Source organism: Scylla paramamosain, chromosome 37, assembly GCF_035594125.1.
Source record: "Scylla paramamosain isolate STU-SP2022 chromosome 37, ASM3559412v1, whole genome shotgun sequence".
Lineage (NCBI taxonomy): Eukaryota > Metazoa > Arthropoda > Malacostraca > Decapoda > Portunidae > Scylla > Scylla paramamosain.
In genome coordinates, this window is record NC_087187.1 from 1,605,001 (window position 1) to 1,630,000 (window position 25,000).

Here is a 25,000-nt window from a genome sequence, read left to right on the forward strand (position 1 = left end):
TCTGCGCTGATAATCGGTGTGCCTTCTGATAACACTAAGAGAGACAGAGAGCCAAGCATTAATAATAAGACGATCAGAGGAATACAATAGATAGTTGAGGTTTCTTTAAAGTACGAGAGAGAGGAAGAAAGCCAGTTTATCCCAAGCTATCCCTGTATCCTACGAAGACAATGCTAATGAGAGAGGAATGAGATGGAGTGGAGGAATAGACGAGATGAGACGAGGATTGGAGAAGTAGATGGAAGATTCAGAAGAGCAGGAGAGAGAGGAAGAGAAAATTGTGTCCTGCTAAACCCTGATACTGCTTGCTTTATTGGCTTAACTAAGAGAGAGAGAGAGAGAGAGAGAGAGAGAGAGAGAGAGAGAGAGAGAATTTGTAACCTGTGGCAACTAGAACAACCTTGGGAGTCAGTCAGCTGAGCGGCGCCACGCACACACACACACACACACACACACGTAGCAGCAACATTAGACTACTAGAGCTACACCATTGACATTACTTATTTATTTATTTATCTATATCTTTATTTATTTAATTGTTTTTTTTTCCAATGATGTACTTTAAGTGTGTCATCGCTACCCCCCCCTCTCTCTCTCTCTCTCTCTCTCTCTCTCTCTCTCTCTCTCTCTCTCTCTCTGCTACAAGTCTTAGATAAATACATGAATAGATAGATATTTTGATAAAGACAAACATATAGATAAATATGATAGATAAGTAGATATATACACTTAAATAAACAGATAGAAAGACACAGATACACTTAAATAGATAGATAGAAAGACAGACAGACAAAAAGACAGATTCACAGAGACATAGATAGATAAGTAAATTGATGGACATACATACATACATAAACCAATAATCCCCAGTCCTTTTTAAAATGTAACAAAACACACACACACACACACACACACACACACTAATATTTGGTGTAAATGGGTGACTGGGTGGAGAAGGAAGGGGTGTAGATGGGTGAGAAGAGAGAGCAATGACTGATAAAGATACAAGTAAGCATTAGTGTGTGTGTGTGTGTGTGTGTGTGTGTGTGATGGTTGGTGACACGTTTGGTGATAATAAGGTGATGCCAAGGACTCTCAAAATTGGCACAGTGACCAATAGTGCTTGGGGTGATGAGGGTGGTGGTGATGGTGGTGGTGATGGTGGTGGTGGTGGTAACTGATGGTGATGAGGGTGATGGTGGTGCTGGTGACAGGGAAGTAATGATGATAAAATGATGATAATGATGATTCCTTCTAATCCCCACCTGCTCTTCTTCTAATCCCCCTTTCTCCTCTCCCTCTAATCCACACTTTCTCTTCCCCATCTCTTTAATCCCCCACCATCTCCTCCTGCTGATTCCAACCTCTTCCTCCCATCTCTTCATCCTAATCCCAGCTTCTTTTACCCCAACTCCTCCTTTTACTCATTCTTTTAATCCTGACTTCCCTTCCCCACCACTACCTCCTCCTTCTCACCTTGTACCTCCTCCCACAGCGTGTGTACTACCTGTCACTCGAGTACTACATGGGGCGCTCCCTCACCAACACTATGATCAACTTGGGCATCCAGTCTGCCTGTGACGAGGCCCTCTACCAGCTGGGTCTGGACATCGAGGAGCTGGAGGCCCTGGAGGAGGATGCTGGTCTTGGCAACGGTGGTCTGGGTCGTCTGGCTGCTTGCTTCCTCGACTCCATGGCCACTCTGGGCATGGCGGCCTATGGTTATGGCATCCGTTATGAGTATGGCATTTTTGCACAGAAGATCAAGAATGGAGAGCAGGTGGGTCTTGATGAAATGAGACGAGTTTGGTGTGGTTCGGTTTGTTGAGTGAATGAGTTGGTTGGTTTGTCAAGGAGAGTGAAGTTAGGTTTTGAGTGTCTTTTTGCACAGAAGATCAAGAATGGAGAGCAGGTGGGTCTTGATGAAATGAGACGAGTTTGGTGTGGTTCGGTTTGTTGAGTGAATGAGTTGGTTGGTTTGTCAAGGAGAGTGAAGTTATGTTTTGAGTGTCTTTTTGCCCGGATCAAGAATGGAGAGCAGGTTAGTGGTGGAGATGAGACGAGTTTGGTGTGGTTCGGTTTGTTGAGTGAATGAGTTGGTTAGTTTGTCAAGGAGAGTGAAGTTATGTTATGAGTGTATATTTGCCCAGAAGATCAAGGGAGAGCAGGTTAGTGGTGGAGATGAGACGAGTTTGGTGTGGTTTGGCTAGGTGAGTTAGTGAATGAGTTGGTTAGTTTGTCAAGGAGAGAGAGAGTGAAGAAGTTGTGTTGAGAGGTATTTTCACCCAGATCAAGAATGGAGAGCAGTTGAGTGGTGAACAAGGCTTATTTAGTGTAGCAAAGTTAGTTCAGTTAGTTGGGTTGGTGACTGAGTTGGCATTAGTGAGTCCAGGAAAGAAAATGGTTATGTACGAGTATGTAAGGCATTTTCACTCAGGTCAAGAATGGAGGGCAGGTGGGAGGTGGAGAACAGTGTTGTTTGGTGTGTGTGTGTGTGTGTGTGTGTGTGTGAAGGTTGGTGACACGTTTGGTGATAACAAGGTGATGCCAAGGACTCGCTAAATTGGCACAGTGACAGATAGTGCTTGGGGTGATAGGGTGGTGATGGTGGTGGTAACTGATGGTGTGTGAGACAATACCTATATGAAAGAGATAGATTTGAACACTTAATATCCCATAAATAGCAGTGGATTTTAACATTTTCTTTCCTTACACACTTAGTTTCATCTATACTGTAGTTAGTGTAGAGTTGTGCTTTTAAACCAAGTCCTATATTAGTGAGGATGTAAAATCTTTCACTATTTGATATTCCCTTGTATTCACTCGTATTCATTTATATTCAAGACCTCTAAATTTTTGGTAATCCTTTCATTTCTATTCTTTGGCAACCAGTATCTTCAGTGGGCCTTTGTTCTTCCTTTTCATAGCCCTTGACCAAAACTTCTACATAAATAGATGAGAAAAAAGCACTTCCTTAAACTCCCTATTATTTATTTATTCATATTCCCTTCTATGCATCAGTCAGCCTAACATCTCACTTCCCCGACAGGTTGAGGAGCCTGACGACTGGCTTCGCTTTGGCAACCCCTGGGAGAAGGCTCGTCCTGAGTACATGATCCCTGTCAACTTTTACGGCCGAGTGGAGGACACGCCACAGGGCAAGAAGTGGGTGGACACTCAGGTGAGGCCCCCTGTGACCTGAGGGTGCAGTGAGGGAGCATAGACAAAAGAATACAGGGGATGAGGGGTATTCCTTACAAAACGTGATTGAAGCTATTGAATTTACCTTCCGTAGAGAGGCGTAGGTTAAGAGGGGACCTGAGGGTGCAGTGAGGGAGCATAGACAAAAGAATACAGGGGATGAGAGGTTTTCATTACAAAATGTGATTGAAGCTATTAAATTTACGTTACATAGAGAGGCGTAAGTTAAGAGGGGATGTGATGGAAGGCTTTAAGTGGTATAGGGGTTATAACAAAGGTGAGGTGAGGGAATACTCAGATAGTTGATAAAAGTTATGAGAGGTTGTGTTGCAGTGAATTGGGTCCAGCATTTAGGGCTTGAGTATTGCATTGATGTGGTTGAGTGAAGTAAGAATAATTTGAGGTTTTGTTAGGTTTGATTGGTCCTCTGTATCTCAAATCTGGTGGTGAAACTAGGGAATGTAGGCAGTAAATAGATGGACATTGTGGAAATTTAGCGATGTGTAGAGTAATGATATTTTGGTGCAGATAGACTTTGCTGGTGAGGATGATAGGAGCTGAGAAAGAGGGGAGGGGGTGTAAACAAGGAAATGTCGACAGAAAACAGATGAATATTGTGTGTAAATTTAGTGATGCGTACAGTAATAATAGTTTGAGTTGTTGATAAACTTTGGTAGTGAAGATGATAGGAACTGAGAAAGAGGAAAGGATATTTGTGCATTTTATCATTACTTAAGTTTTTCAAGTCTGGTTATCCAACATTTTGAGTCTTACCTTGCTATATCCATTAACTCTGCCCTGTCTTGCTGTATCCATCAATCCTATCTTGCTGTACCGCTGACCTGTGCTGTGTGGCTTCCCTCAGATTGTGTTTGCCATGCCTTACGACAACCCCATCCCCGGCTACAAGAACAACGTGGTCAACACAATGCGCCTGTGGTCCGCCAAGTCCACCAACAGCTTTGATCTTAAGTTCTGTGAGTAAATTTGGTTTTCCTTGTTAAATATTACTCAGAAACACGACTCACATTATCTGTATCAGTTGGGTTTTTTTCTTTTTGTTTTTTATTTATTTTTGTGCGTTGGTCTTTGTGTTTAACCTGCTTCTCTTGGGTTAGTGGAAGGAAGACTACAGTGTCGTTGTATTCCTATGTATTGTAATGGGTGAATAAGAGACTGGAGTGAGAGGAATGAGAACGAGCCTCCTTACTCTGTTCTGTACATCTTGAATGCATGTGTTGGTAAATACAATACAGTTTTCTGAATACAAGTCTCCCTTATTTTTTTGTGCTCTTATATGGATGGAAATGGGTAGACATCTCTCATACAGGGACTGCTATGTGTGGACCTGATGGCTTCTTGCACCAACCCTTATTTTCAAGTCTTCCTTATTTTCATGTGTTTTGCAGTGGCTTTTTACAGCTTTCCTTCTTTTCTAGTGTTCTTTTATAGGTGGTAATAGGTAAGCTAGTTTTATACAGGGACTGCCACGTGTAGGACTGACGACTTCCTGCACCAACCCTTGTGTTTTTGTGTCGTTTTGTTCTAACGACCAATCATCCCCCAACAGTCAACGACGGTGACTACATCCAGGCCGTGCTGGACCGCAACTTTGCCGAGAATATTTCCCGCGTGCTGTACCCCAACGACAACTTCTTTGAGGGCAAGGAGCTGCGGCTGAAGCAGGAATACTTCATGGTGGCTGCCACGCTGCAGGACATCATCCGTCGCTTCAAGGCCTCCAAGTTTGGCTCCAAGGACGCCATCCGCACCTCCTTCGACACCTTCCCCGACAAGGTGAGCACAAATGGAGGGAGGCTGGTCGTGCTAACCCTTCTGCTGCCTTGCTTGTCTTCTGCCACCATTGAAATCTAGTAATAAATTGTTTGGATGGACATGAAATAAAAAATGAGGTTAATTAATCTTTGCTAAGCTACGCAGTTATGTATTTAAGGGACTGCTACTAAAAAAGAAGCATTTTAAAAGTTGTATGTGGTTATGAGAAATATTAACTAGCAGTGAAATGGTTAAGACTCATAATCTCAGAACTTCTATCTATCTATCTATATACCAGGCCAGCAATCCCTCATAGGGCGGCTCAGACAAGGCACCACATACACACTCGCACACACACACACACACACACACACACATCACTCACACTCTCAGCCCCATTGGCCCCTGGTGGAAAGGCACAGTCTAGTGGACCACCTTACCACACCCCAGGAACTTAGGCACACCACAGCTGGCCACACACTCCCATAGCAAGGCCTGACAACACACATTGGTTCACCTCCACCCCTTCATAATGAGACTGTTCCCTACCCTGTGCCTACCCAAGCCAGAGACCACGGTAGATGCAGAGTACTTCCACAGCAAGCCCTCACAGCAAACACTGGTTCATCCTGCCCATTTATTATGAGACTGTTCCTCCTTGTTTGTCTCTCCTTTCCCATGATAATGAAAAAAAGGGTCTCTTCAAATCACCATCTTACAAAACCACCTTGAACTCTCCCACAGGTTGCCATCCAGCTGAATGACACTCACCCATCTCTGGCCATCCCTGAACTGATGCGCATCCTGGTCGACATTGAGGGACTGACATGGGCACGTGCCTGGGAGATCTGTGTGAAGACCTGTGCCTACACTAACCACACAGTGCTGCCTGAGGCCCTGGAGCGCTGGCCCGTCAGCATGCTGGAGCACATCCTGCCCAGGCACCTTCAGATTATTTACGAGATCAACCACCATCATCTGCAGGAGGTGGCCAAGAGGTGAGAGGGTGTGGGATGCTGGTAGTGGTGGTGGTAATTAGAAAATATATATATATGTTTTTGTGATAAGAGTAGTAGTAGTGGTGGTGGAAGTCAAGTTAAGAGAGCTGTATATTTTGTAGTAAGAATATTAGTATTAGTAATGATAGTAGTGAACTGTAGTTGTAGTTGTGTAAAAAAAAGCATTGCCATATCCCTGGTGTGGTGTGTGTTGCCAGCAGTGTATTCTGTCAGTCGGTAAGTGTTGCTAACAGCAGTGTTGCGTGGCAGGTACCCCGGAGACATGGACCGCATCCGCAACATGTCGCTGGTGGAGGAGCACGGGGAGAAGCGCATCAACATGGCCCACCTGTGCATCGTGGGGTCCCATGCGGTGAACGGGGTGGCTGCCATCCACTCCGAGATCATCAAGCGCGACATCTTCAAGAACTTCCACGACATGTTCCCTGAGCGCTTCCAGAACAAGACCAACGGCATCACTCCGCGCCGCTGGCTGCTGCTGTGCAACCCCACATTGGCTGATGCTGTGGCCGAGAAGATCGGCGAGGACTGGGTGGTGCACCTGGACCAGCTAACCAAGCTGAAGCCACTGGTGAACGATAGTGGCTTCATCCGCACCATCCAGGTGGCCAAGCAGGAGAACAAGATGCGGCTGGCCAAGCAGTTGGAGCAGGACTACGGTGTCAAGGTGAACCCGTCCTCCATGTTTGACATCCAGGTGAAGCGCATCCACGAGTACAAGCGGCAGCTGCTCAACTGCATGCACATCATCACGCTGTACAACCGCATCAAGGCCAACCCCAGCGGGACCTTCGTGCCACGCACTGTCATGATTGGCGGCAAGGCAGCGCCTGGCTACCACACTGCCAAGCAGATCATCCGCCTCATCTGCGCCGTGGCCCGCGTGGTGAACAACGACCCCATCGTGGGTGACCGCCTCAAGGTGATCTACCTGGAGAACTACCGCGTCACACTGGCCGAGCAGATCATCCCGGCCGCCGACCTGTCGGAGCAGATCAGCACGGCCGGCACGGAGGCGTCTGGCACCGGCAACATGAAGTTCATGCTGAACGGCGCGCTGACCATCGGCACGCTGGACGGCGCCAACATCGAAATGATGGAAGAGATGGGCCGTGACAACATCTTCATCTTCGGCATGACAGTGGAGGAGGTGGAGGAGCTGAAGTGCCGCGGCTACAACGCCCGGGAGTACTACGACCGCCTGCCCGAGCTGAGGCAGTGCATCGACCAGATCGATAGCGGGTTCTTCTCGCCCAACAATCCCGACCAGTTCAAGGACCTGGTCAACATCCTCATGTACCATGACCGCTTCTTCCTCTTCGCGGACTACGAGTCGTACATCAAGTGCCAGGACGAGGTGGCCAAGCTGTACCAGAAGCCCAACGAGTGGGCCAAGAAGGCGCTGCTCAACATTGCCTCCTCCGGCAAGTTCTCCAGTGACCGCACCATCTCGGAGTACGGCCGGCAGATCTGGGGGGTGGAGCCCTCCTGGGAGAAGCTGCCGGCACCCCACGAGCCCCGGGAGACCGAAGAAAGCAGCAAGTAGAGAGTTGTGGGGCCTGAGGGAGAGCCGCAGAGGTCGTCTGGTGTGTGGAGGGAGGGGGGCTGCAGGACGGAAGGTTGTAGATAGGCGGCATTGTTGACATTTTTACGGAATGGGACGTGGTGACTGACCGAGGAGTTGGTGTTCTCTGGTAACTGGACATGACACAGGGGAGGGAAGGGAGGGTCAGATGTACTACTACTACTATTACTATTACTACTACTGCTACATGTTATATCTAACTGTACCAGGTATCATTCACTGTAGAGGGCAATAATAGGCACTTGGCTTTCGTCCCGTGGGAAGGATACAATACTTTAATAAATCTCTAAATAAAGCATCCTTCCGCTGCTCTTCAGTTTGTGGCTACTGCGTATTTAACGATGTCGCTTGTAGAGAGCTCCTCAGCGGTGGCTTGCCGGGGTGAAGGACGGGGCGGGGAGGTGACGGCCACCGCCCCGCTAGTCACTGATGGGGTGTGGCCGCCCGCCCCGCCCACGCCCGACTCGCCCTTTGTTCCCGTGCCAACCCTGTCACTGTCGCAGTCGCTGCCGGGCGGCACGGCTCCCTCGCCGGGCTGGTTGTATTAGCGTGCAGGGACGGTTAGGAAATTCATCAAAAATTCTATTAGGATACTCTGTTATGTTGAAAAGTGAAGGTCATTCATGAAATTATGAAATCTTTTCAATGTAAATTTTTGATCATTGATTATTGTTAAAGAACAGAGAAAATGTTTTTATATTTTATTTCTGCACTGCAGAATAATGATGTTACATATATTTATCCTGACTATTATTATTATTACCTCCTAACAAGTAATGTGTATGACTGAGTGTGTGTGTGTGTGTATGAGGCAGAGTGAGTATGAGGGACAGGGAGGCTGTATGAGTGTGTATATGAGGGAGGGAGTGTGTGTGTATGAATTTGTAATGAGACAAGGGGTGTGTCTATGTGTGTGTATAAGCGTGTGTGTAATAAGGTAGGGAGTGTGTGAATGTATGTGCATGAGGCAGGGAGTGTGTGTGTGTGTGTGTGTGTGTGTTTGTGTTCATCTGAGGATGGTCACGTTGTCCTGCAGGTAAAGGAAATAAAAAAATTAAATGCTTGTGAAATTAATCAGAATGGGTCTTTGTAAATAAAGGCAATGTATTAGTAATGGGTGGTGTCCTGTCAGTATCCAGTAATTAAGCTTGAACTAGCCAGAGGCGCCACGAAGAGTAGTAGTAGTAGTAGTAGTAGTAGTGGTAGTAGTAGTAGTAGTAGTAGTAGTAGTGGTGGTGGTGGTAGTAGTAGTAGTAGTAGTAGTAGTAGTAATAGTAGTGGTGGTGGTGGTAGTAGTAGTAGTAGTAGTAGTAGTAGTAGTGGAAGTCAGGTCGTACATAAAGGTCTTTAATTATTAGGTGTTCATTTGTTTTGTGTTGGAGAGAGAGAGAGAGAGAGAGAGAGAGAGAGAGAGAGAGAGAGAGAGAGAGAGAGAGAGAGAGAGAGAGAGAGAGAGAGAGAGAGAGAAAGGAACTGGCAACATGGATTTACTTTATAGAAAAAAATAAGAAAAATTAAGTAAACTAAGTTTGAGGGAAAGAAAAAAAAAACAATAGTAATGGAGACAGCCCTTTTTCCTATGAACAAGTGACATGAAGTAATAGGCAACAGTCACTCCTCAAATAACAATGAAATAATCAACATAAAAAAAGCGAATTGTAAAAAAGAGAAAAGAAATAAACACAATAGGGACAGCCCATTATCCCTTTACAAGGACAGGATAACACGGAGAGGAAGCGCCTCATTTTTGTTATGGTGACGAGGAGGACAAGAGGAGGCTGGAAACTGTGCTGCACGCCTCGCTGTGTCGCCCATGCCCTGCCCACGCCCTCTCCACGCAGGGAACACGTGTGACAGGCAGGTGTGTGCATACAGGTATGTGTGGGCGCGCGTGCTCGCCTCAGGACACGGGATATGTGGGATGTGGAGGACACGGGAGGGATGTTGTCTTGGAGGACACTTGCATGTTATTGTTTACTTATTTGATGTTTGATGCAGGCTGGAGGAGAAAGAGGAAATCGCCCTAATATTATCTCATTTTATCGTTTCTTCCCTGCCCCAGCAAGTGTTGGGGCTGGTGGGAGTGCAGGGTTTTCAGGGTGGGACCACTGAAATGAGTGAAATTCGAGAGAAGGCCACGAGGAAAACCAATCTTTTTCGGAAACTTTTTGGGCTAAGGGAGGAAATATGACTCAAACCTGGGCTCCCAAACCTAACCTAATGGGGAGTTTATGCCCTTCTCGATCCTCCTAACCTAACCTAAAGGAAGCTATGCCCCCCTCAACCCCCGTGACCCAATGTAACTAACCCTTACATAACCCAGCGGGGGGCAAGGTGGCATGTACGTGTTCTGTGACTCTTGGACTTCGTGGCGGACAGTGCTTCCTTTCTCTCTCTCTCTCTCTCTCTCTCTCTCTCTCTCTCTCTCTCTCTCTCTCTCTCTCTCTCTCTCTCTCTCTCTCTCTCTCTCTCTCTCTGTTCCTCCCTGCCAAGACTGATCCAACGTCAGAGGCCCTCCACCTTGGCCTTGTGTCTAGGGAGTGGCCTCTGCTGCACACCACCTCCACAATTTGCTCCTGTGTGGGAAGTGATCGTCCTGTTACAGTCATTCCTTTCCATCAGTGTTGTCACCTCTTCTCACGTTGACCTTGTTGGACACCTTCAGGTCTTCATGCTTGGCCTCTTTGTAGTTGAAGTTGAGATGCCTTTGTTCCTTGTTCCTCCATGGTGTGTTCTTGAATGCTTGTTATTTTAGTGTTCTATATCATTGTTGCTGTAATAAGTGTACGGTCCGATATTTTTATTTCTCCAGGTCAGCACTCTGGTATTATTTTTTCCTTGTTGGTCAGTAGGCTAAAGGTGTTTCCTGTGGGTGCTGTTTTGAATTTTTTTCCTTGTTGGTCAGTAGGCTAAAGGTGTTTCCTCTGGGTGCTGTTTCAATTTCTTAACCCAGACCAGACAGAGGCTCTTCATGAGGCCTCTTTACTGTCGAAGTTGAGATTCCTTGTTCCCTGTTCCTCTGTGGTGTGTTCTTGAAATGCTTGTTATTTTAGTGTTCTTTATCATTGTGTGTGTGTGTGTGTGTGTGTGTGTGTGTGATGACCAGTAGGTTTATGTACAGTACCAACACTTCTTTGGCTGTTTGGGAGTGACAGTGTGTGTGTGTGTGTGTGTGTGTGTGTGTGTGTGTGTGTGTGGGGTGCCAAGTCGCTTCTTACTGTTCTGTTGTGTGTGGTTCAGTAAGAGTGGTGAGGGAGCTGCCTTAGTTATGTAAAATAGAGGTCTTCATGGTGCCTTTAAAACTTTCCTTGTTGAGAGAGAAAAAAAAAAAACGTGTCTTGAGGGTATTGTGTCTCATCTTGCTTGTAATGGTGAGTGACTTGCATTGCCCTTGAGGGAAGTGAAGATCCTTGAAATCTTTAAAATGGAGGGTTAATGGTACATGTAAAACTTTCCTTCTTGGTCGTAGAAGAAATGAAAAAGTGTTACCAGGAAAATATTTTGACGTCTTGCCTGTATTGGCAGGTGAATTGCTTTGATCCTAAGGGCAGTGAAAGAGAAGAAAGAAGAAAAAGGCTTAATTCAGTAAAATCATAATCTCCTTTAAAATTTTCCTAGTTGGTAATGAAAAAGAAAAAAAACTGGTGTTATTAGAAGATTCAGTGGCATTATATTTTCCTAGAGAGCAGTGAAGAACAAAAAACTGAATTAAGTAAAAATGGAAAACTTTATAATACCCACAAGATTTTCATAGTTGGCAAGAAAAAAAAAGTTGCCATGAAAATACTTACATAATATTTTGCATTTTCCCTGAGGGCATTAAAAAAAAAAAAAGTTGAATATAAATGATACCCATAAGATTTTCTTAGCAATGAAAAAAAAAAAGATATGAAAAGACTAACACAACATCCATTTTCCTTGCAAATAATGAAGAAAAGTGCCAGATGATGATGTTGCTACTGCCAGAATATTCCTTGTGAGATATGTAGACAGGAAGAGACCAGCCACTGAGATGACTGTATTTACTTCAGTGTTAAAATTTCAGTGGATCAATTCTACAGATATTTCAGCGTTTAAATCTTGTGTGTGAGTGTGTGTATCAATTCTACAGATATTTCAGTGTTTAAATCTTGTTTGTATCAATTCTACATTTATTTCAGTGTTTAAATCTTATGTGTCTCAATTCTACAGATATTTCCGTGTTTAAATCTTGTGTGTGTCAATTTTACAGATATTTTAGCGTTTAAATCTCAGTGTTTATAAATTCTACAGATCTTGGTGTATCAATTTTATAAATTCTACAGACATTTGAGTGTTTAAATCTTGGTGTATCAATTCTACAGACATTTCAGTGTTTAAATCCCTCTCTTTTGTTCATTCTGTAAACATTTGGTCTCTAACTAGATATAAACCAGTCCTAACTTTTTAACATTGTAGGTCATTAACTCTTTTAGAAACCACCAGTATTGTATTGTATTTAACATTGTAGGTCATTAACGCTTTTAGAAACCACCAGTATCATTAACCTCAATTATGTTTTTACCTTTATAATGCTGCATAATTTTTTTTCCCATGATAACCAGTAACTATTTAAACCCTCTATTTGTGCCACAGATTCCTATATAAATGGTTTTGCAGCTTTAAGAACACAAAACAAACCTTCTTTTTCCCATTTTTTTGTGTGTATGTGCCGTTGCAAACTTTATTTTTACATTGCACTGAATAATTCCACAATACATGATTTTAAAGAGAGATTGAATAATAGTAAACATCGAGACAGGACTGTAGTTTTCCCAGCTGCTCCTCCCGTAAACCACAGCTAGGTAGATACATTAGGTGGACATTAAAGAACAGACGTAGAAGAAGAGGAACGATATTGAACTGGTGTCTCCATTGATCAGTGAACCCAGGAGCTGAGATTAAGTCATCATTTTCTGGGCACTTCTTCACCTTGGAGTTGTGGAAGAATATTGTGTTTGGCAAGATTACTCATTGATAAGTCACATTTGAAAATAGTCTTTCTAATTCAGTGTTAACTATTTTTCATTATTAACCATTAAAGTAAATCAAAATTTTTAACCTTGCATAAAAAAAAGTCTTTTAATCCCCATGTTAACTATTTTTCACCATTAACCATTATAGTAAAGCAAAATTTTTAACCTTGCATAAAAAAAAACACTTTCAAATCCTGTGTTAACTATTTTTTATCATTAACCCTTAAAATAAAGCAAAATTTTAACCTTGCATGACCTAAATTCTAAACCCTTCTGGAACTATGAGAGCCAACACATTTAACCTATTAATTTTGAACTGCTGTCACATGTTATCATAGAGCCAAGAAACAGATTAGGTCAAGTCAGTTCTTGGGCACATCTTCACCTTGGTGTTGTGAAAGAATGTGTGTGTGTGTGTCAAGACTGCTCATAAACACCTCACATTAATATTCTGAGGCAGGTGCTCTAGGTGGTGTGAGTATCATGTGTGTGTGTGTGTGTGTGTGTGTGTAGTGTTGAGTGAGCCTGCCTGTGTGCTGTGTGCTGGTGCTCTTGCCTCTCCTCTGCTACTTAATGATGACAATAATACAGTTTATTTTGTGTAAGTATATTGTTTTGGTATTTCCTTGTACTTAGTTTCTCTCTCCTCCACTAGCAAAAATTTGTGTGGTATATAGATTAACTATTATTGTTATAATTATTATTATTATCATGGGGGTAAGACGTTGAATGGTGTGTGTGTGTGTGTGTGTGTGTGTGTGTGTGTGTGTGTGTGTGTGTGTGTGTGTGTGTGTGTGTGTGTGTGGTGCTTGGCCTTGGCCTTCCTGTGTGGAATTGCCAGCCTGGTGTATAGATGGACAGAGAGATAATCATTATTATTAAGGAGAGAGTGAAGAGTGTTGTGGTGATGAGTGGGGTGGAGTATGCACAAGATGTGTTCATCATGACTTGTGTAAAGAACAATGTGCCTCCTTTCTCCTCAGATGTGAATAATTCAGCAGGACAACCACCAGGTATCCTAAGCATCCTGGGAACTAATCATTGGCAGAGCGGTGTGTGAGCCTCACCAGTAAGCAGCAAGCACAGAGAAGGCAAGGGACAGGACCACTGAGTACCTTGGTGAATGAGAGGTGATGGAGAGGAGGGGAGGGCCAGGCCACACCTGCCTCCTGCCGACCCCATGCACCCAGTGGCCACCCCTGCTGGACAGACAGAGTGGTCATGGTGGCAGGGCAGTGTGGTGACTCCCCACTCCTGCGTGCGCTGCCAGTCCACTCACACGCACACGGGTACACACGGCTGAGCGCACGCCAACCCCACAGAGGTGTGCCGTGAGCGCCGGCCCGCTGGAGGCCTCCAAGGAGAGGAGGATGGCACGGGCCAAGAAGAAGGTGACCTGCCAGGACTGCGACCGCACCTTCAGCCGCAAGGGGGAGCTGCAGCAGCACCGGCGGGAGGAGCACAGCCGCCGCAACATGTGTCCCATCTGTAAGCGCGCCTTTGAGTCCGAGAAGCGGCTTAAGATGCACTCCCAGTTTCACAATGTGGACGGGGAGTACAAGTGCTTCTACTGCCCAAAGCGGTTCAACAAGGCGTGGAAGATGAAGATCCACCTGGTGAACCACAGTGGCAGGCCGTCCTACGTGTGCGAGTTCTGTGGTGACGACTTCCTGTACCCCGGCAAGATCGTGGCGCACCTCAAGCTCATGCACGATGTGTGCTATGCCTGCAAGGACTGTGGCCGTGCCATCCCCATCGAGTACAGCCACCGGCCACACAAGTGCAAGATCTATGGCTGCAAGGACTGCCTCATGGCTTATGCCACCGCTGAGGAGCTGGCCCTGCACACCAGCGATCTGCACCGCGACCAGTGCTCCTCGTCTGTCTGTGTGCCCGATGTGGAGTCCGCATCCCCCTCGCCACCCCGGGACCCCCCACATGACCCATTCCAGGGCGCCTCCCCCGGCAGCGGTGACACAGAGGAAGATGAGTGCGACCGCCTGGAGTGTGACTTGGTGGTGGTGGAGGAGGCAGGTGCCGGCAGGGCTGCCCCGGGGACCGGGCTCAAGGTGGCAGGGGACAGAATGAGTGGGGCGGCCCAGCAGGCGGCCTGTGTATCCCCGCTTCACCTGCAGGGTAGTGACAGTTCCTGGAGAGGCAGCCCCGGCCCTGGTGTGCGTGAGGGGCCCCGTGATGCCATGCCACGGGTGACTGACCCAGACCAGAGGCTGTCCCGGGATGTGCTGGTGAGCCCCAGTCCGCCTGGTACCCCAGCCAGGTGCCTGGATGACAGTGGCGTGAGAGACACGAGTGACTTGACTCTGCTGGTGCGGGGACACCGCGCCCCGGCTAACACGTCTGTGATAAAGAGTGAGGAGGAGGAGGACGAAGAGGACGAGGAGGAGGAGGATGAGGAAGAGGAGAGTCTGCCTCCCTCATACATCTCCTCTGTGCTGCTGCGGTCGCCCACTAGCGGCCTGAGCAGCAGGTTCAAGGTGCCCGAGTCGTCCCCCGGACTCTGGAAGAAGCTGGAGTCTCCCGCGGCACGGTCGCTGCGGCGCAAGCAGGACGAGCTGGACCGGGCCAGCAGGAGGGGCGACCTGCTCGACACGCTGCAGCTGTACGCCGACACGGATGCTCGGCTCACGCAGCGCTGCCAGACGTCCTTTGAGTCATGGCTGGCCAGCGACTCCTTCTCCGCCCCAGAGCACGACTACGTGTTTGGGTTTGAGGCGAGCGTGTCGGTGGGCCGGCGCCACGAGGACCACCACTACCACCACTACCACTACTTCAACAAGAAGCTACCGGCCAAAGAGAAGGTGGACATGACCTTCGAGGACCTGTGTCTCTTCTGAGGGAGGTGAGACGTGGAGCTTCTCACTGTTGCTGCTGCTGAGGCTAGGCATGAGTGGGCTGACTGGTGGGCTGACTGATTGATGGGTTGATGGGTTTTCTTGGCCAAGGGGAAAGTGGATGTGACTTTTGGTGACCTGAGTCTCCTCTAAAGCAGGCAGGTCAGCTTCTCACCGCTGCTGCCGCTAAGGTCAGGAACAGGTTGATGTGTTGATGGGTTTTCTGGAACATCTTCTTCACGTGCCACAGTTTCCGTTTGAGTTTCTTCCGCTGAGAGAGAGAGAGAGAGAGAGAGAGAAAATAGAATAATATATACCTGATATACATATTATTTATTTAATTTATAAGATACATACTATGAGCTTTATCTTTTTTTGCTACAAGGAAAATTATGTACGTACCTATGCCAGGCGGCCCAGGCAAGTGGCGGGCCTCTCGGGTAGACTGTTGATCCTGTGGCGATCTTGTGGCGGGAATACTGAGGCAGCTTTTGTTCCTGCAATGAAGGAAGTTTGTAGAGTCACATCTGTTTCACTCTGCTGATTAGAAGTGGTTTTCTGGTCAGTAATACGCTATAATTCTTTGATATGTATGTGTTGGTGCTGCTGCTGCTCAGTATCTTTCATAACCTAACCTAGGCTAACCTTGCACACTCTCTTATGTGGTATTTAAAACAGTTGTGAGAGCGGTTATGATTCTTTGTCATATTAGGTCATTATTGCTGCTGCTCGTTATCTTGCTTAACTGAACCCAATGTAATCTTATAATTCTGTGCTATACGTGTCATTACTTGTGTTGTTCGTTATCTCTCTTAACCCATCTTAACAACCTAACTCAATCTTACTTAACTTAACCTAACCTTGTACAATCTTTGATCTAATTCTAAAAAAAAAAATGAAAGCACTGGTGATAACATTGTAATTCTTTGTTATCTATGTGTCATCATTGCTTCTGCTCTGCTTTCTTTATCAATACTTGTACAATCCTTTATCTAATTATAAAAAAAATGCAAAAAGCACAGCAGATACATAAAGATAAAGACAATACAGTGTTGCCAGAAAACACATGATTTAGTCTGGCAGAGTGAAACAGGCATGATTTTGGAACAACACAGCTTTTGGTACTGACAGAAGGGGAGTAGTTACACCATTCCCCACTCTGACAGGAGGGAAAATACTGCTAGCCATGTACGCATGTCAAGTCCAATCGTTTCCCTATACACCAGTATTGGCCGACGACGCACGAGTCACCACTGTTCGCCCCATGTGTGTGTGTGCGTGCGTTAGTGTCTGGAGTAGCTGAGTCTCTGATCTTTTCCTCACAGTGGTGCTAGGTATGGAAGAACGCTCTATATATATGCAAGCAGACGTCAGGGCTCTTAGGTAAGGTGTGGGTGGGGTGTGGGGTGTACTTTTAGTCCTAGGAAGGAGGAAGGGTGATGCTGGAAGTACAACTGAAGTGACTAACAGGAGTGGAAGTGTCTGTGCATTGAGGCAGCACAGGGAAACAAGACACCTTCAGCTGTTGTTTTGATCTGTTTGGATGAGGAGCTTACTTCACTCTTTCGTTGCTGGTTCGCGTGTTTTGTGATCATTTAGTTTTATTTTATTATTTTTATTTATTCATTTATTTTATTTATTTATTTATTTTTTTTTGGTAGTTGTGTTTGCTTGGTATTTTAGAGAAAACAACGTTTTCTGTTTGTGTGTGTGTTTTTGATACTTTAGTGTGACAACCTAGAAAAAAACTCAATTCTCTTCATATTCTTTTCCTTTCCTGCTGCTCTTTTTCTATAACAGTTTAGGAAAGACAAAATTTTCCTCCTGCTCTTTTTTTTTGTAAACTTTTTGATACCAAACCTGACGTAATTTAATCTAACATAACCAGAAGCACCCCAAGAGTAGCCAAGGATTCTGGTTTTCCTGTGCTGCCTGTGTCGACATCAAGGATTCACGTGGCATTTTTGTAAATACTACCTCCATTGTAACGTGTCAATTCAGGGCCAAGGGAGTGGCACTCGTCTGGCCGAGGAGTGTGGTCGGGTACCCTTAATGCATTTCAGTGTAAGACTTGCACTCAGGACTGTATTCTGAAACACTTCTGCACTGCAACTACTTTTCAAAGGCTCTAGGTGAAATTATGGGTTTTCATGAGTGTTTTTATGGTTCTAGTGACAGATTAAGAAGATTTTTACGTTATTAACAGGAGAAACACACTTGAGAACCTGGCTGACCACGCCTTTGAAGGTAGTCATGGTGAGAGAGCGAAGTGTTTCAGAGTGCAGTCCTCACACACTGTAGTAGCAAATCCCCAACTCGCACAGATGGGAGTAGTGAGGATCGGCTGTATTCATATCTGTTTACGTGTTCTTCAGTGCTGTTCCTAAGACTGTATGCAATAATGTTTTGCCTGCATAGCTGTACCTTTAAGACTGTTAGCTGTAGATCATAATGTCCTGGATGCTCACCAATATCCCAGCTGCCGTGGAGACACTGTATTTTTGATGTCTTGACTGCTGTAGCAATACGTGGGTGGGAGGGGGGGAAGGGATGCATGCCTCAGACTCTGGAAAGGTCATTGTGGCACTCTTGGCTAGGCAGTGCAGAGGCCAGGCTCTTTGACACTGAGTAGAGGAGGCACTGTTAAATATTTAGAGGGTTACTGTTACACCCTCAGCTAAAGACTGCGCTAGTGGAGAGGGCAGTGTTAAAAATTTAGAGGATTCTTGTGCCACTCTCAGCTAAACAGTGCACTGGCCAGGCTCTGTAGGGCACTGGTAGAGGAGGCATTGTTAAAAATTTAGAGGGTTGTTGTTACACCCTCAGCAAAAGAGTGCACAGGTAGAGGAGGGAAATGTTCAAAATCTCCCACTTTATCCTGCAGTTTAAGTCTTTCATATTACTGTACTAAGCATCATTAGCTAAGGAGGCAGCGGCAGCCAGCACGCTCACCACTCACAGCCGCCCGCACCAAATTGTCCATTGTGCAAGTGGAAGGCAAAATTATTAGGTACAAATAACCACTAGTGTAGCCGTCGCACTGAGGATGCTGTGCCCCTGCGTGTGTGTGGCCAGCTGGGGACACCCACTGCTGCAGGGCGTCCCGGAGGCTGCTGTAACAAATCTCAAAATAGAGGAATAAGTTGTGTTATTGCTGTCTGTGTATATGCATTGCTTTGTGGACTAGAGACACTTAAGAGGCACAAAGAGGTATTGAAAGGTACTGAGGGATTTTGAGAGGTACTTAGAGGTATTGACACGTTCTGAGACATTCACAGTTCCATATATAAGCCAAAACACAGCAGCAGATCTTTATTTCTCTAACATTACAACACTGAGTCTTCCCCCACTGTCCCCTCTCTGCAGAAGACTCTCTGTCAAAATGTTAGAGAAGATAAAATCCCATGTTGTGCCAGATTTCAGTACCCCAGAGGAAGGAACCTTTGTTTGTAACCTTATTTTCCATCGCTGAGTGTTTTGTTCCCCAGCACACTTGTTTGTCATCATTCATTCACTGGTGTTTTTCCTGCATTGATCAACTGACTGATTTCGTGGTGTTTTTGTTGTCGTAGTTTATATTCTGTTTGCGTTAAGGATGATCTAGTCTGGTGGTGGCATTGTACGATTGTGTGTTAAGTTAGCTGCGCACTAAGGAATGATTTAGATTAGCGCTATGTTGTGTGAGAGAGAGAGAGAGGAGTGAGTGGCAGATGGAAGGTATAGGAATGTAGGGTACAGAGAGAGAGAGAGAGAGAGAGAGAGAGAGAGAGAGAGAGAGAGAGAGAGAGAGGGGTAGGTATCTTGCATATTAGATCAGTTTGTGTTGTTTTGAAGGAGTAAACATTAATTATGGGACTGCAGGGTTAAGAGAGAGAGGTGTTCTGCATAGGAGGTCTGTCTGTGTTATTTTGAAGGAGGTCAACAGGAATCATGGGACTGCAGGATTAAGAGTGAGGTATTCTGCATAGGAGTTCAATTTGTTTTATTTTGAAGGAGTAAACATGAATTTTGGGACTGCAGGGTTAAGAGAGAGGTGTTCTGCATAGGAGTTGAACTATTTTATTTTGAAGGAGGAGCATGGATAGGAATATGTTATGAACAGCCCTTATTTAAAGATTTGAAAATATAAATGGAGACTTCTTGGTATTGCAGTCTGTCAGAATTAACTTAGTATGTGACACTCATTTCCTCTGTTTACTATTTTTACCATTTTCCTGCTTGTTTTTACTATGCTAGTCTTCATCACCATTTCCCTCTGACTTGAGAACACAAGGGAAGGTGCAAGAAGCCATCAGGTCTACACGCAGCAGTCACTGTATTAAATATGCACACCAATCTCCACTTATTAATTTCTTCATCCATCACATTGAAGCCGAGCCAAAAGGAAGTTAATTTCTCTTCATTGCTGTGGGGGATAACGGGCATTCATGTGTGGGGCATTAATTGAAGAGGCAGGCCAGTGGTGACATCCTTTCATGGGCGGCCAGGAGTTAGGGACTGGTCGTGCTGTGAAGGGAATGAGAGGAATGAAGTATTTTATGAAGCACTACTAATAAAATACACCTCTATTTCTTTCAGTATTGGGTTAGTCTGCTTATATCCAGTACTATGACTTTGTACAGGGAATATTGAGGTGTAGGTGGCCAGGAATGCGTGACTGGCCGTGCTGTGAGGGAAGGAGGGGAATGGAGTTTATGAAGTACTAGTAAAACACCTCTGTCTCTTTCAGTATTGGGTTAACCTATTTACTTCTACTACTACTACTACTACTACTACTACTACTACTACTACTACTACTACTACTACTACTACTACTACTACTACTACTACTACTACTACTACTACTCTTATTATTATTATTACTATTATGTGTGGGATGAATAGATAGGAGTTTTCAATAGATGGAAATGAATGAAGCTTGTACTAGTAAAATCTTGTTTCAGTATTGAATTGATCTGTTTACTACTACTACTACTACTACTACTACTACTACTACTACTACTACTACTACTACTACTACTACTACTACTACTACTACTATGACGATGAATAGAAGGGAGTTTTTGAATGCAAGAAAGTGGATGCAACCTTAACACTCTCAGAGGAAAGATAAAACCAGTGATAATAATTTGTAAAGGCAGTGAAATAGACACAAATTAACACTTGTGGCAGATTTTTTTATTGATTTGTGATTATTTCTGGTTTATTGCACACTGTTGCTGGGACACGAGGTATGTTTGTTGTATACCTGCACTTCTTGATAGGAATTGAGTTGCATGCGTAAAAAAATAAAAGGAAAAAATAGCTTATTCATTCTGCAGTATTATGAGGCATTTAGTGTGTGTGTGTGTGTGTGTGTGTGTGTTAGTCACTATTAGGTATGTACCATAGCTCAAACTTTGCACAGATCAAATAGGTGTTATATTGTGTGTGTGTGTGTGTGTGTGTGTATTTTTTCCACCCCCGCTTTTTTTTTTTTTGTGTGTGTGTGTGTGTGTGTGTGTGAAGTAACTATTTTTTCCCTTCCTCAAATGTTTTCCCTTCTCATTTACGTATCAGGTGTACATTTGGTTCCTCAGTGTGTATAAACATCAACATTTTTCCTCGATATGACCAAAAATAACTGACGAGATCAACTTGTACTGCCGTCACGTGAATGCTGCGTTTGTCTGTATATAAATGTACCAGCACACGTGATGATAAGGCACCGTTTTTGTTACGTACTTAGACGAAACATGTGTTACCTTCTGTTTACTTGTATCTTTGTAAGTCTTGATGCGCTGACATATATATATATATATATATATATATATATATATATACTAAACATACATTACTCTTTGTTTCCTTCTTTGACACATTTTTGTAAGCAAGTCTTCATTCACTGACTGTTACTAAGACAACACATGCATCACCTTGTTTTCCTGTTTTCCTGCACTATGTCTTCCTTTTTTTCACTATAACAGACCAAACTTGCATCATCTTGTTTTCCTGTTTTCCTGCACCTTTATATATCTTAATTCACTGACATACTAAGACAACACATGCATTATCTTGTTTTCCTGTTTTCCTGCACGTATGTAAGTCTTTGCTCACTGATTCAGAGCACACATGCATTATCTTACATTTTCTTGTTTTCCTGCACCACTGTACGTCTAAATTCACCAATACGTCAAGATCAGCACAAGGATCTCTTATTTCAAGCACCAAGGGCATTACAGAATACGTGAAGTCCAGCCTCTCCCTCCTGTAGCATGGTGGGCTGTTGTGGTGTTTCAGATGTCAGGTTTTTTCATGAGGGACGCTGGCTTGGGGCAACAAAAGGCTGTGGAAGGAAGGCCTGTTGAAGATGCCAGTCCCCAGTGTGTAGTTAGGTGCTGAAATAAGCTAAGGTGGTGTTTTGAATGTAAGAGTGGAATTGGCAATGAAACGGCAATTAAAATAAGACCTAGTGAAGGTGTCAGTACCCAAAGAATGTAAAGAATGTAGTCAGGAGGTACAGAAATTAAATACAGTGGTGTTTTGAATGTAGCTGGTAAGTTGGTTTTGTAAGGGGACGCTGGACTGACTAGAGTGACAAAAAAAGAATGAAGAAGAGGTCTACTGAAGGTCCTAGTCTGCAAATGTAGTCAGGAGGTACAGAAATTACATATAGTGGTGTTTTGAATGTAGCCAGTAAGTTAGGTTTGTAAGTTGACGCTGGGCTAGAGTGACAAATGAAGAGGTTTACTGAAGGCCCTAGTCTGCAAATAATTTATCTATTTCAACCCTTTCACTGCTTGTTAATCTTTCCAATAATCACGTACCACTTTTAAACGACTAAATTTTGTACTAGTCTCTAAAATTGGTGGTTCTGTAAGGCTTAACCTCCTTCATTCTCTCTCTTTACACCCATACAAGCAATTATCGCACTGATCTTATGTTAAAAGGTGAACAGAGCAGTAAATAGGACCATTGCATTACTGGGAGAGAGTCTTTAGAGAATTGATAAGCTTCACACCAAAGCAAGGCAACACATGGCTAGTCAGGGAGAGAAACCCAAGATGAAGGGTGGCACATGTGTGTGTGTGTGTGTGTGTTGCCATTCTTTAGGTGTGTATAAATAGAACACTCTACTAGTTCTTTCTCTGTTCTAGACTAGTAGTTGTAGTGTAGGCAGTCTGCACTTTGTTATTGTTATTGATGAGACATTGACAGACTAGGGCTTGAGGTCAAGAGAGAGAGAGAGAGAGAGAGAGAGGTGTTATGAGGTGACTATTCCAGACTAGTAGTGATGTAGTGTAGCAAACATGCACTTCATTATTATTATTATTACCACTGAAACATTTGGACAAGTTAAGAACGAAGGTTGAGAGAGAGAAAGTGTGATGAGGCAAGGTTATTCCAGTCTCGTAGTGATATAGTGTAGGAAACCCAAACTTCATTATTATTATTATTATTATTAGTGATGATATTATTGTGTTATGAGGCATACAGCAACACTGCATTTCTTTTTGTGTGTTACGAGATGTACAGTGTCTATAATTCTGTGTGTGTTATGAGGAATGCAGCTGTACAATACAGTTTTGTTTTGAGGTGTTCATCTTCATAATTGTGTTTTTCTTTGTTAATAGATAAAGCAATAATTTGGGAATGATGCAAATTAAAGTGAAACGAATTACTTTGATGTGTATTTATGTTACGTTATGATGTCTTCCCATTGATGTAGTGACACCAGCAGCAGTGCTTGTTAGAATGCTTGACAAAGAAGCTGAACAAGTGTTTATTGATGGAAAGAAAAATCTCAAATGTACAAGTTAAAAAAAAATGTACATTGTTAGAAAAAAAATTGAACAAATGTCTGTCAATGATTCAAAACCTAAAAAAAAAAAAAAAAAAAACTCTTTCTATAAGTTTTGCAAATTTAATTAAAAAAGACACTGGCTCATATTCTTGTATAGATGACGATAGATAAGCGAGATAGAACAACCCAACTGACACAAGTAGAAGAAATTACTGTTGGGTAGATAAGGTAAAGTTATTTATCAGTGACAAGAATGACACAAGCCAAATCTTATAAGGAATTACTGTTAGCCAGATGAGGTACAACTGTTCATGAGTTAGGAGAGGGAAGACTGCATTACCGACCCTCAGTGACTCAGATAGCAGGAATTACTGTGTTAAATGAATTGCAGTCCTTTGGTAGGCGAGGTAATGAGTGCATATCAGTGTCCAGATTGAGAGCTATGTGTTATTTAGACTTGTTATAGGCATCCCAAGCACTACTTCTTTGTTACTTTTAGCCATGCACCATCACCACCACCACCACCACCACCACTACTACTACTATTACTACTACTACTACTACTACTATGTACCATGCTGAGTTATGTGTAAAAGAGGAATTTGCCAATTTATTAAGAAAGAAAGGGAAAAATGTAATAAGTCAACTGTGCATTCTTGTTTGTCTTTCCTTATCTTTTTGTTCTGTGTGTGTGTGTGTGTGTGTGTGTGTGTGTGTGTGTGTTCTCTCATTCATGAACAGCTTGCATGATGATTCTCAGCATTTAATTAAGAAAATGATTTATTAGGAAGATCAGTTTAGAATGAATAAATGACAGGAATGTTCGAGGAGTCGGGTGTGCATGAATGATAATAATAAAAAAAAAAACTTTTGAAGAAGAATGAAACAAGTTACAATGAAAAAAATAAAAGGCTTTTTTTCTTACAGTATATATTGTAACAGTTAAAGACAAACCCATTGCCTTCATTGAAAGTTAAGTATCAACTTCACGTGGCGAGGAGAATAGTTTTGTGTGTGTGTGTGTGTGTCATTAATCTGAGGTACATCCACCAAGACTTGCGCACTACCTGGCCACACCTGCTCTTGTTTGGTGGTGAGATGCTGCCTGTGCCCCTGAGACAGAGGCCCGTGCACGTGTCACTCCTTCCTGTCATTACAACTTTCAGCAGAGATGTGGTTGTAAATCATGCGCCGCTTTAAGTTGGAGAAGGAAACTTGTATGTCATCTTCAACTGTTATATAATTCAACATAGGAAAATAAGGTAAGATAGATAATTTATTTGTCGCATTGTTATAGAGTAACGTATACAAGTGAAAAATATTTAGGCTGCAGACTCCAACGAAAGTAAAGATACAGTATACGGTCTAGTGTACAGTACAGATCAACATACGAGTAACTAAAAATACCAATCACAAAAACACATTCCTATGCATACAGTGTACGAGTTCATTTATTCCAGTAATTATAACCTAGTAGAGACGTATTTAAGATTTACAAAGGTCTTAACTTGGAGAAGAAAACTATTACTTCTTGAATAAACACGTAATATAACCATGAAATAATTATAGGAACAGTATAAGCAAAATTCAATAAAGTTCGTTCTTTCCAGCAGTTACACCTTTTAAATAGAGTTGTGTCTACTGATGCAAGCGTTAATTTGGGGAAGAAAACCATTACTTCTTGAATTGCCTCGTAATTTAGTGTAAGAATACGATACAGAATGTTAGATTATAAGGAGACTTTCAAGACGCTTTATTTGGTTTAGTCAAGGCTCTCGAGTACTCAGGTT

General features: G+C 43.7%; 2 protein-coding genes across 6 annotated transcripts in view; both read left to right on the forward strand.

Moving 5' to 3' along the window:
• The window catches only part of LOC135091302 (glycogen phosphorylase-like), a 21,536-nt gene extending 13,214 nt beyond the window's left edge, over positions 1–8,322 (forward strand). Inside the window, exons 2-7 of one of the 3 annotated variants that reach the window (XM_063988805.1) lie at positions 1,496–1,780; positions 3,050–3,181; positions 4,067–4,178; positions 4,772–4,998; positions 5,722–5,975; positions 6,246–8,322. In XM_063988805.1, the coding sequence (XP_063844875.1) occupies positions 1,496–1,780; positions 3,050–3,181; positions 4,067–4,178; positions 4,772–4,998; positions 5,722–5,975; positions 6,246–7,542 (2,307 nt within the window). In that variant the 3' untranslated portion in view covers positions 7,543–8,322. Of the gene's footprint in view, positions 1–1,495; positions 1,781–1,869; positions 1,913–2,018; positions 2,042–3,049; positions 3,182–4,066; positions 4,179–4,771; positions 4,999–5,721; positions 5,976–6,245 lie in introns of those variants that run through there. The other 2 variants (XM_063988806.1, XM_063988807.1) reach the window with 2 other exon arrangements.
• Positions 8,323–8,457: 135 nt separating this feature from the next.
• The window catches only part of LOC135091306 (zinc finger protein 574-like), a 22,000-nt gene continuing 5,457 nt past the window's right edge, over positions 8,458–25,000 (forward strand). The window contains exons 1-2 of one of the 3 annotated variants that reach the window (XM_063988812.1): positions 8,458–9,456; positions 13,559–15,435. In XM_063988812.1, the coding sequence (XP_063844882.1) occupies positions 13,946–15,430 (1,485 nt within the window). In that variant the 5' untranslated portion in view covers positions 8,458–9,456; positions 13,559–13,945 and the 3' untranslated portion in view covers positions 15,431–15,435. Of the gene's footprint in view, positions 9,457–11,920; positions 13,177–13,558; positions 23,862–25,000 lie in introns of those variants that run through there. The other 2 variants (XM_063988811.1, XM_063988814.1) reach the window with 2 other exon arrangements.